The sequence below is a fragment of the Rhinolophus sinicus genome, linkage group LG09, assembly GCF_036562045.2.
Source record: "Rhinolophus sinicus isolate RSC01 linkage group LG09, ASM3656204v1, whole genome shotgun sequence".
Taxonomy (NCBI): Eukaryota; Metazoa; Chordata; class Mammalia; order Chiroptera; family Rhinolophidae; genus Rhinolophus; species Rhinolophus sinicus.
Genome location: NC_133758.1, coordinates 104,757,664 through 104,770,156, shown reverse-complemented (window position 1 = coordinate 104,770,156; position 12,493 = coordinate 104,757,664). Strand labels below are relative to the sequence as shown.

General features: G+C 44.2%; 1 protein-coding gene across 2 annotated transcripts in view; it reads right to left on the bottom strand.

Annotated features, from left to right (window-relative positions):
• The window catches only part of CHN2 (chimerin 2), a 267,473-nt gene that overhangs the window by 87,549 nt on the left and 167,431 nt on the right, over positions 1-12,493 (bottom strand). For both annotated transcript variants that reach the window (XM_019726170.2, XM_019726171.2), the window contains exons 4-6: positions 11,606-11,637; positions 7,964-8,077; positions 5,955-6,240 (exon numbers count right to left, since the gene is read on the bottom strand). In XM_019726170.2, coding sequence (XP_019581729.2) covers positions 5,955-6,240; positions 7,964-8,077; positions 11,606-11,637 — 432 coding nt within the window. The remainder of the gene's footprint in view (positions 1-5,954; positions 6,241-7,963; positions 8,078-11,605; positions 11,638-12,493) is intronic.

Genomic DNA, 12,493 nt, shown 5'->3' with positions numbered 1-12,493 from the left:
CTCTTCCAATCTCTAGCTTCTCACCATGCTATAGTGATCAGATTGCAGCCCAGGGAAGGAAGGACCTGCACGGAGGGAGGGTGGTAGGAGGTACTGATCACGTCGTGGTGTGTTTGAGGTAAACTGGGCCTCAGGGTGACTGTGAGGGTGACTGTTCCATTTTCAAAGTTACTCACCTGTTGTTCATTTGACAGCATTTACTCTGCTGAGCCCTTTATAGGCTGGGCTATAGAGTTGAGAAGTAAATTGAGTAATTACCTCTACCACCAACTAGTCAACTTCTAGGGGGATAAGAGAGGCAGCCAGACCACGGGTTCTCACATTTGGGCATGCACACGAGCCAGCGGAAGACTTGCTGTTCCCAGAGTTCCTTTTCCAGTCGTGCTGGGTGGGGGCCCAAGAAGGTGCATTTCTAATCAGTCTCTTGGGTTATGCTGACGCTGCTGGTCCCTGACTACCACACTTTGAGAACCACTGATCTAATCAATTACCTAGGAAGCAGCATGTTAAAATATCATAAAGATTATGTGCAAAACGGTGGGGTAGTGGTGAGATGGGAGGAATTCCTTTAGAGTGGGCGAGGGAGGGTGAGTCCCAGAAAGCTTTGTTAGAGGCTGTGCCAGACCCTAAAGGGTGAACAGGAACGGCAGACCACAGGAGAGGGGACGCATGTCAGAGCAGGCACAGGGGGAGGACTGGCAAGGCACGCAAGGACGTCTGTGGACCACAGGCCACTAAGGGAGGCCAGCAGTGGGGAAGGGTGGGGCTGGATTGCAGTGGGTGTTTCTGTCACTCCTTGGCCTGTCATCACCTCCTGGCCCACCTTCTACCCAAAGATTGTTGCAGCGCTCGCCTTCTCGTACTTCCTGCCCAGGGATCCTCTGACATGGCTCCCAGGGAAGCCATGGGCACCCACCTGGCTCTCTGCATGCACAGCCTAGTGTGGGAGGGATTTAACGGCTCACAAAGCACCCCTCAGCCAATAGAGGACAGGAGGTGGTAGATAAGTGTCCCCCCCCCCCGCCCCCGCATCCCCTTACCACCTTCAGTTCCTCTTAGGAGCAATTCCACATGGTTCCCTCAATAACATGCATTTCTACTGGCTTCTCTCCTCGTCTGTTTTGCTCTGCCCACCTTTCCCTCCTGCTCCCTGGGACGCCTTCCCAAATGATCCACACACCAAGCCTTGTCTCAGGCTCTGCTTCCGGGGGAGCCTAGGCTCGGACAGGCTGCCAATGTCCTACTGAGGAGCTTGAACTTTGTTCTCTAGACAAAGTCAATCAGAATGTTTCCAAGGTGAAAACACTAATGGCAAGAGCAATACTCTGATGAGTGAACAGTCACCAAGGGGCACCAGCCATGGGGTGCCATCACGGGCCTTGCGGGGGAAACCACTCCGTCTGAGCTGAACCTACTGCTGAGGTGCCCCTCCTGCTCCAAGGCAATGGAGAAAAAGGAATGTCGTGATTAGGCAAAGCTCTCTGGCAGGCCAGAGGGTTCCTATGGTGGAAACAATGAAGTCAAAAGGATCACCCTGGATGTAAAGAAAAGAATGATTTGAAAACAAAACAACAACAACATGGTGGGGTGGGGAAAGATCATTTCTCCCTGAAATCGTTTATCTGTAAATGAGGACATCCCAACTGGGCTCAAAGCCCCTCAGTCCAGAAAAGGTCACACCCCTGGTTTTACAGTCAGGCAAGTACAAACCTGAGAGGCTTCCTTGCTGCCACAGGAAAGCAAGGGGACTCTGGGCAACTTAAGAAAGGAGAGGTGGATGAGGTGGGGTGGAGGGGCGTGGAAAATGGGGGAGCACAGCTGAGGGGTACATGAGTGGGAGGGGGGCAATGCCAGGGGGGAAACAGCCAACCCATTTCCAGGGGAAGTCATTGCATTCTTTATTTGGGGATTTTGGTCCTATGCTTTAATTACCTTCTTCCACCTTTAGTGAAAGGCTGCTAGACACAGACTCTTTGTTAATGATCCAAGGGAGAAATGAAACAAGGGAGTTATCAGGATGGGGAAGGGGGGCCAGTGAGAAGGGAGGAGAAAAACAGCTTGAGTCTAGAGGTTGGAACTGCACGCTCTCTCTGTGCATGTGTGAGCAGGGAAGATGCTTTACTCAGGGTTTGCTTTACCACGTGTGAACTTAAGACATAACGCATTATTTCTTCTTACTTAATTTTGGAATAGGATACTGTATTTATCCTGGTTCAAAATGCAAAGGCTATGAAATAGCAGCACGGAAGAGTCTCCCTCTCACACTTACCACGCAGACACCCCCTTCCCCTCCCACAGGCAACCAATGATGCTAGCTCTTGCATCCTTCAATGGATAGTTTATGGTTTTGCCAAAAAAAGAAAAAAAAAAGAAAAATCTTTTTATCCCCCCTGGTTTACACAAATGAAACCATACTACACACACTATATTTCAAGTTGCTTATGTACGTAATAACTCCGGTCATCTTTCCATATCAGCCCACATGAGTTTCCTCATTCTTTTCTGTAGTTAAATGCTATTCCTTTATCTGGAGGTTCCATAATTCACCTAAGCAGTCCCCAACTGATGGGCATTTAGGTTGTTTTCTAACTTTTGCTATTATAAATAACAGTGACATGAATAAATGGGTAAGATATAATATATTATTAAATGTGCCTTTATTATATCAAGGGTGAAGATGGTTTTTCTCTAGCAAAGCAGAAATGCAATTTAATACGGCAAATCGGATTTAGTTAATAAAAATGTGCTGTCGACAATATCGCTGTCACATATTTTGATTCAGTCGGGTATCCTTCACACGACAAAATGTAGTTATTATAGCTAGTAACAGCAGAGTATTTTCAAAAACAGAGCATGTAAATATGGAGTGGTGTTTAGCACCAGTTGACTTAGGATGGTCAGAAACAAGGGTGTTTGGTTAAAGCAGTAAAGGCAACCAGAACAGAATGCGGCTCAGCCATTCCATAGATTTAAGAAGCTCCGAACATGTGAGTAAAAGAGCCTGAGTTTGATTTCTCACCCTGCCACTGTGACGTTTCCAATAAAGTGAGGATAATGATTCCTGCCCTATGTACCTTGCAAAGCTGTTCTGAGCCCAAAATGGGAAATTATTCCACATATGTGAAACGTGTTTGTGAACTACAAATGTCTGAACCAATGTTAAATCCTGTTATTCTTATAGTGCTTTCAGTGCTATTTTGGGAGGTCAGTAGATAATCCACCTATGGAATAAATTCTGAAATAAATTTCATAAAAGAAAATACACTGGGGATGACCATTTGAACTAAATGCACCACAGGATGGCCCTTATATTTCATCGTGTTTTTAAAACCAATTATATAAAGAATCAGAAAGGAAAACAGATTGCTATTGGCGAGCTACCACAACTTTTTTTTTTTGCATCCTCCCCATCTCTCCACCTCATCTGCAGTTATTAAAATCAAGTTCACTGCTAACCACCTTGACAGGAAACCACTCAAATCCAATGGGGTAGGTAATAACTTTTTTGCCAATTAACACTGTTAATACTCTCAGATTTACAGGTAATATAGTCTCTCTGGATTCATCTGGAAATGATCAATAAAATAAATGGGCAAACAGAGTTTAAGTACTCTGGAAAATGAAATGCTGGGCTGTCTGGATTTGAGAAATATGAGGAAATCTACCCATATCACTCATTAAAACCTTCAAGATGCGCCATTACCGAAGCAGACAGGTACCCCAGGCACTTCTCAGTCCATCCATTCAAGCTCCTGCCACCTCTTTTCTAGTCACGGCCTCCATGGCAACAGTCCACTGACCTGCCCTTAAGGGAAACAGAATTTCTGGCAAGACTGAGACTTTTAATAATTCCACCTGTCAATATAGATCAGCTAGAAATGGAGGTATTTGTATCACCTTACTTAACAAACCACTAATAAAATGAGTGACCCGCAGCAAGTGAACAGACCCAGTGTTCAGCGCGTCCCCCAGGAAAGCCAAACATGGTATTGTTAGTGTCCCAGAAATCCACACCACCGACACCTGTCCATCAAACCCTTCACTGAGTTTGGACGTCTTCCTTCAACATTTTCTTTACCTTTTCCTAAAAATGTAAAAGTGCACCTGATGGCTCATTCAAAGGGAGTATTAATTGTATTATTAATTTCCTCCAAACTTAATTTGAATAAATAAATACAAAATAATCGATAGCAAAGGACATGTTTTGTCACACAAATTTCCTTATGGGAATATCATCTAGAGATAGAGGCTTCTATTGACCAAACTTCCCTCTCGGCGGAGAACAAGGATCTAGAAATAACACTTTCAATACTCAGGACCTAAACTCTCCTCCCAAATACACAAGAGACACACTTCCTACTCATGTCTTTTCCCGGAGATGTTCTAGTGCGGATAGCCTGCCGTTGGAACAGATTGCTTTTTGGAGGCATTACTCTCTGATTCAGAAATATAAACACTGCTTCAGAGATTTATTTTACAATTCATCCTCTGATTTGTCATGGCCAGGAAGGTCAGCTTCCAGATTTTCTATTCTAAATTACTTTTGAACACATTTTGCAAACAGACTGAGGAATGGCTCTCGCTTGGACCGGAACAAACTCTGAAAGTTGGGATTCAAGTGCTCTCTCTTTTGTTATAAGGTAAACAATCAGAAACCCCCACCATTTCCCAAATCAATTATTTGTAAAAGAATAAACAGGTGCTTTGGAGACACTGGAGTTATAAAAAGAAAAATGGCAAATGATTTTTTCATGGGCCAGCTGCTCAGCTGATGTGATTCTGGGGAAGGTTTTCCTAGGCTCTAAAACTCAATTAGCAAATCAATTAAAATCATCTCCCTGTGTGCCAACAGGACTGCTGTCCCCCTCTGCCCCTCCCCATTTCAGTGCTTTCTGGTGTGTCCCCATTGCCAAAGCCAAAGCCCAATCACGTCCACCTGAGGTTCCTTTGCTTTCTGCTAAGACTGGACAACCGGGAGAGGTGGAGCCACCGTTACGGTTTAATTAAGGATTAGCAACCACCAGAAGCAGCAGTGGTCGAGGTTCTGCCCCGCTTATTTATATCTGTCCTGTCCCAGTCCCAGCTCGCCCAGAAGCTGTGCTGAGCACAGCCGTGGTGAGGTCTGAGTGGCGTGGATGGCTGTCACTTTCTTTCAGTGGGAAACAGATAGGACCAGGCAAAGCAGATGGTTCCTTAAGGGGCACATCCAAAATATCTGCTGGCAAACTGTGGTGGCGTCTTTCAAATAAACAGCAACTTACTGGAGAGGAAAATCAGAGCTCCCTTGCCATGTCCTGCCACGACCCCTCCAGCTTCAATGCTCACTTCAGGTAGGGGTTTTTAATCCTCGGCGAGGCATAATCACTCTTTCAGGCAAAAGACAGCCTGTCTTTCCAAGTCTCCCACAGACAGCCATCATCACCGATAACACGCCCATCTCTGTCAGTAAAATCTCTTATCTAGGTAAGACCGCCTTCAAGAGATGGCTGACCTGTGGATCACGCATGGTCGGTCACCTGGTCATCTGGTCCGAACACAAACAAATACAAATAGCATGTGTCTGGCCAGCTGGCTGCAAATCAAGATGGAGCCAGTGACGCCTCAAATGGCAATGAAAAACAAGTGACTGTTTTCATCATAAGACATTAATGGAGTTTTTAAAATTTTTCTTTCAAATTCCAAGTAAGCTCACAGATAATTATTTGTGGAAGTTTTGCTCTGACTGTATAAGTTCGGGCAAAGCAGTGAACCTCTCTGGGTCTTAGTGTCCTCATCAGTAAAATGAGGGGATTAAATGGGAGGTTTCCGAGGTTCCTTTTAGCACTAAAATTCTAAGTTCTTAGGGTGGGGCTGGATCGCCTCCACCATGTTGGCAAATCACCTATAGAATTCATCACCTGGTTTTTCAGCATAGATTAGAAACAGAGACTGTTTATGCCACAAAGGCAGCCTACCTTTTCCACTGTGGTGTGTTCTTCACTTGTGACGCTTGCTTTCCTTGATTCATTTTTAGACCTGCTTAGCCTTCTGGATACTTTTTCTCTGAGTAAAGTGGCATATCCAATGTGTTCATAAATGGGGTTTGTTGTCATTTTGGAAATGTATTCGGAGGCTTTTGTTTCTATGTACAGTGTTATCAAGCCATCTGTGACCAGATCGTGAATCGATTCAAACCTCTTCTCGCCCACGAAGTGTTTTCCATCGTAGAAGAGCCTGTAGTTTAAGGTCTGGTTTCCGAACCTGCCGCGAGAGAATGAGACATCACAACAGCGTCAGAAATAAGACCAGTGAATAACAATAACAGCCAACATTTTTTTGAGCACGTTACTGCACACCAGGCTAAAAGCACTTAACATGGTTCCCCCACCCCCCAACCCCCAATTTAGTTATCATAGAGACCCTCTGAGACAAGTACAATTTTTATCCCTGTTTTATGGCTCAGGAAACTGAGACCTGAAGAGCTGGGGTACTGGCTTGATGCTATATATACCCCTGGAAAGAGGCAGAGATGGGATTGAACCCTAGCCTGTCACATGGCATCATTTGATCCCAGAAATCACTAAGGCACTGGGTCTTTATCATTCTCATTTGTACATGAGAGGGTAGCACCTGATTTACAAATAGATCTTTATATTTATAAACTTCCTTAATGGGAACTAGCCACACCCCTTGCCCCTCCCTGGACAGGGCAGCTTCCCTGTGTAAGGGAAGCTGCCACCACTGCTGACATTCTGTTCTTATTACAGCTTTGACCGCTGAGAAAGCACCTCATTCCTCCCACCGCAGCCAGTCCAGCTGAAGGGAAATGAGGGGAGCTGTGCAAAGCTCCCCGCTTGAGCCATCACTGCTAGTCTCCCTGAGATCTAACTTACAGTATCTGGTCCCTGTTGTACTTGGCCTTTCTCCTGTATCTCACAGCTCCTGCTTGGTTCCCCACTGGGACTGCCAGCTCCGCTGCTGGGGTGCTGGGAAGACAGGCAAATACTGTGCGGACCCAGAGCACTCAATAGCTTCTGAAGTGCTTCCTCATGGTGATAACCCGTAAGATGTGTTCTAGCTGTCCCCAGCTGCTGCTTGGAAAGAATCTTTCCACAGACACAATATCGAGATGGTGCGCGGAATGAACCTTTTGCGGGCTGGCCTGGAAAGTGTTTCCAGAGAGACCATTCCTTCTACGGAGAAAGGTCTTCCCAATTCCAAAAAGTTCACAACATGAACTTTTGGAAGGCAATCTGATTCTGAAATGGGTTACCTTCCCCCAAACCTTACAGGATTGTTGTGAGGGTCAAATGACATACACTACTTGAACAACGTTAGAAAAGTGCAGCAAATGCAATACCTTTCGGGTGCTGTGATTTTCCATACTTGTCATAAAAGGCAGAACTTGGCTCTGATGGCTCCCTGGCATGGGGTTTTTTTTGGGTCACTGTCACCCCCTCAGAGAACCTCCTGGACAAACTGCACATCTGTCCAGACACACATACACGGTGAGGTGAAGACTCGACCAGGAACTGCTGGGGGGACCAACTGAGGCCGAGGCTTTTCTCCCTCAGATGGCTGATGTTTCAGGCAGAAGTGGCTACAGGAGCACTAACTTTACAGATAATTCTTCAATTACTGTGTGTGTACAACCAGTGTCTCAGTGTCCACCCCACTGCTAACATCTGGGGCCAGGAAACGTATAAGCCTCTGATATATTGCTGGTATTTTGTCAGCAAAGTGAAAATAAAGGGGCAGTGATTTTCATCACAGTTCAGTTTCTGTTTGGGATGATGAAGAAGTCCCAGAAATGGACAGTGGAGATGCTTGCACAACATTGAGAATGTACATCATGTCACTTTTTTTTTCTAAATTGTACATTTAGACATGGCTAAAATGGTAAATGTTATGCTATGTATGTTTTACAGCAACTAACAATCTGCCAAGTCGCTTGTAAGGCAAGAATGAAAGAAATGCAGCTCACCTGAGCGCTAACGTGTAGCATCCTGGCTGACGCTGGCTTTCTCTAAGAATGTAGGCGCCCTCCACGCCCCCGAGAAGCGCGTCTGCCTGCTCCCGGGAGATGATGCCATGGAACCTGAGGACAGAGGAGACATCATTGTTCTGAACAGACCACATACAAGGCATGGTCCACAAAGAGCTGGCTAAAAATGAAGGCGGGGCCATCTTTTCCTAGAATCTAGGAATCTACACCCCCCCACCCCCCCACTGCACTTAGCTGAAATGGGGCGTGACTGCTGTACATCTTAAAGATGGACTTGGGACCGGCTCTTAGCATGCACCCCGACAGACAAGCATTCAAGAAGCAAAACAAAATGAAGAATACACAGTCCACCTGGCTTTCTGCTATTGTCTTTGCTTGCAAGCTAAAAAATTAAGCTTGAAACCAAAAGCCTTTTTGTTAACCATGGGGAATAACAAAACGCAATTACCAATTTCACTCTCCGCTCCAACCCAGAGAACTATGTATTATCCTGATTGCAAATGAACACTTATCGATTATCAACCTGCTTCCTTCAGGTGTGGGTGTTAATTTTAGAGGCTCATTCCCCGGAAAGAAGAGCCAGCTATTGTCAACATTCTTCTATTTCTTTAAATTTTGAGAGCAATAGCTTAGGGAGATGCTTGAAAAATGTTCCTTCCTGGAAGAGGAAGGGGAGACAGGGATGTTGACTAGACACCATATCCCCTCCCCCCCTCCCCTCCCCCTCCCCTCCCCCTTTCCCCTCCCCCTCCCACCACCCAGGAATGCAAAGGTTAAGTTAGAGGACAAATGTAGCTGGATAACGTTTTTGAAAAAAATGCCTATCATGATATTTATTTCCTAATTCCCTTCTGTCCTTAACAGGGAGACCTTATAATCTGAAGCTTCAGTCCTAGGGAGCAGGGCCAGAAGCTGTGACTTTGTGTTCCAAAATCGACTCTCAGAAGTCTAAGGCAGTGGCAGCTTGGGAGAAAGGCATTTTTCTAGCTTCCCATTTTTGGGTGTTAAATTTTAAAATATTGGAGCAGTACTTTTCTGAAGTGAGGATGAATGTTCTGTGACATAAGAGCAACCCTCCTGTCCCAACGGTGACCAGTGTCCCCAGTTCTCTCAGGAGAGATTTGGAGGGATTTTGGTAGAGTCCAGATTCAGTGGGTCCAAGTGGGTCCTGCAGAGCACCCATGGAGTTGGCACATGTGGGTCAGTTTATGGGGGTCCGGTGCTGAAGCTGAGCAGAGATATTTGGGGCTTTGATTGTCAATGTTGCAATTGGGCCCTACAAGCCTTCTGGAGAAGTCTCCTATGTGGCCTGAGCTGGGGGCAGGGAGGGCTGGACAGACGCCCTGGACAAAGTGACCTGATATGGGGCCAGTGGGGGAGACGGAGAGAAGGAAGAAAAAGTGGGACAGAGGGAGAGAGGGAGGGAGAGAGGGAGACGGAGAGACAGAGAGAGAGACAGAGAGACAGAGAGAGAGAGAGAGAGAGAGAGAGAGAGAGAGAGAGGCATCAGGCATCAGAAAGTTTCCCAACACAGGTGTTAAAAATGACAAAAGCTGATGCCACAAGAGGATTGAGGCTGGGATGTCCAGGACACGACCTGATCGTGGGCCAACGCAGGGCAGGGGGTGACCACAGTGGGATGAGGCACACACAGAGAAGGGACCTGATACCCCTGCGTAGGTCACTCTCGAGGGAAGAGGAATATCCCAACAGGCAGTTAACCTGAAAGCAGTACATTTTAACTCCCTTGAATTGACACGTTTATGGGATGGCAAGCAGCCGGTGGAGAGTGTGGGGAAGCAAATTAAATTCCACTGTGTTAAAAAAAGAGAATTACAATTTTGTGAATCTAAAGACCCAGTCTGTGGCTCATCATCCGCTTTATGCATGGATTTTAAAATATCCATGACGTGTACATCTTATGAGCCCAACCTTGTGAAAAGAAAGCATGCCCCAAGGAAGGGATAAAAACAAAAGTTAACCACGTTCTCTCACGGTGGGGTAACAGGTGTTTTTCACCTCCTAGACTCCTCCATCTCCTAATTTCCCCAAATTACAAGTATTTATTTATTAATGTTTTAGAACATAAATAATATCTGTGCACAGTGTGAAAGAGCCACAAGTTAAAGACACAAAAGAAATAAAAATGTAAACAGTACAGAAGTAAAAATTCTCTTTCCTGTCAACAGTTTTCTGTGATTCCTCCCAGGAAAAAATATACCTACCTATTTCCTGAATAGAGAATGTATTACTTTTTGAATGAACAGAAAGCATTTCACTTTAAAAAAAGAAAGAAACCCAGAATCTGAAGTTTTGAAGCAAACTTCCCTCTAATAGAGCATGTTCCTTTTCTGTGGTTAAAAAAGTGTTTCCTGGGTCTCCTCTCACTATGGGGTTTACATGGTTTGGGGGTCAAAGGATGAGAAGGAGAAGGTTACTCAACAAAACTTTTATGCAAAAAAGAAACTGCCCAAGAAATGGAGTTCCTTTGGGGAATTCATGTATAACCGTGTTCCATTTGAGAAGTATATGATAGGTTTTCGTCTTCTCTTGTTTTATTAATTGTGCTCTCTGTGAGTAAAATCCAAATCAGCATATTGTAGGGAAAAAAAGGCTGCAACTAACTAGGTTAGACATTAGGGACACAGCGATGTCTGAGAGGGGATGCCAGTGTTCACAGACAGCTATTCCAGAGGCGCTGGCTGGACTCCCAAGGTCGAGAAGGAAGGTTCAGAAATGCAGCCGTGGCAATTAGGAAGTGGCGGGGGGCTGGGACAAATAAGAGGGTCATTAATCATGAAGATGAGGCTCTGATGGGTAAGGGAATAGAGACGGAAGGTTTTGGATTGGTCTGGGCACCTTGGGAGGTGGAATTGAAAGAGACTTTGCCTCCTAACGCCTCCAGGTTGGACGTGGGAAGAAAAGGGATTTGATATCTGCCGCCGGCCACTCAGATTGTCCTGCCTGCCCTGTGTAAGCTGTTCTCTAGGCCACAGCCTCAAAGACTGTGAATAACAATGAATGTTTGCTTTGCTGTAGGTTTCTGAGAATGTAAAGCAAACCAAGAGTAAAAATAAGAAGAAAATGGAGAAGAGGGAAATAAGAATTACGGTACGAAGGCAATTTAGCTAATATAGCCAAGTCAAGAGAAATGATCCTTTTGGTTTTCTGAGATTGCAGACACGTGGGGATGACTTCCCTGAGTGTTGCATTTACGGAGGTACGTGAAGGGAAAGAGTTCAGCTACAGTTTACGAACATTGACGTACTACATGTTTACCTAGTCCTGAGACAGAAAGTGAAATAAAATACTAACAGAGCCTCGATTATGGAAAATGCTGCCCTAAGTTTCAAATAGTTGCCAGGCTCTCAGTGCTTGCTTTTGTGGGGAGAACTGCAGCCGGAGATACCTTCCTTCCCACATTAACAGAACCAAGCACCTGAGTCCTATAAAGAAGTTCAATACAAAGGGGTCTGATTGCATTTATCATTATTATTAAATCCTTGCACAATGGACATTGATGAAGACTCTCTATTAGAACATTTTTAATATTTATATTTAAATGACATATGAAGTGACTACTTATTATGTTATTAAAACAAAGAATAGCGTCATACATACTCTCTTCCATAATATTTTGGTCTGTTTTCCACCTGTATTAAAAAAAAGAAAAATATTAATAATGCATTTGAATTCAAATCAGTCAGATAAAAATACTACTCAAATAAAGAGAGCTAGAGTCCTGGTAGTAATTTTATTACAGTTTTTATTCGACAAATCAGAGACCCATGAAACTACAACTTTAACCAACACATTCCACTATCTGAGGTAGGAATGATCTGGAAATGCCGTATTTCTCTAATCATTGGGCTCATTCCCCATCCCAAACCCAATAAAAGAATTTTCAAAGGAAACAAAGTGATGCTTATTTTACTATTAAGGAATTTATAAAGACATTACAAGGCTTCATCCTGAAGGAAACCATTAGTATTTTTAGCATGAATAAAACATATGCATTTGTTTCAATCTTTGTCTAATTATTTCATTATGTATTTACAATAAAAACAAGGAGTACACCTGGATTTAAAAAAAATAACTTTACTTTGGTCTCTTTCCAGATAAAATCAATATTCTACCATTCTTATTTTTTTGACAAATGGCTAATGAGCTGACATTTACTTGACACCAGAGGCACAAGATACAGAAGACAAGATTTACGACTCGACTGAAAATCACAAGCATTCCAGAAAAGATTTTTCAATCACAAGTTCTGCCCTGGGGTTATCACATCGGATTTTTATCACATATATACGATAATCTACTTTCATTAAGAACTTTGTTTTCTTATGTTCATGACGTTGAGTTGGTGAGAAATTAACAAGAATCCTCACGTCTTCTAGTCTAACTCCAGGGTCACTAAAAATATAGTCGAGCCACATCATGATGGATTTTCATTGATGGTATGACAGCAAGTTGATGTTGATTTACTAGAGTAGAATATGAACCTGC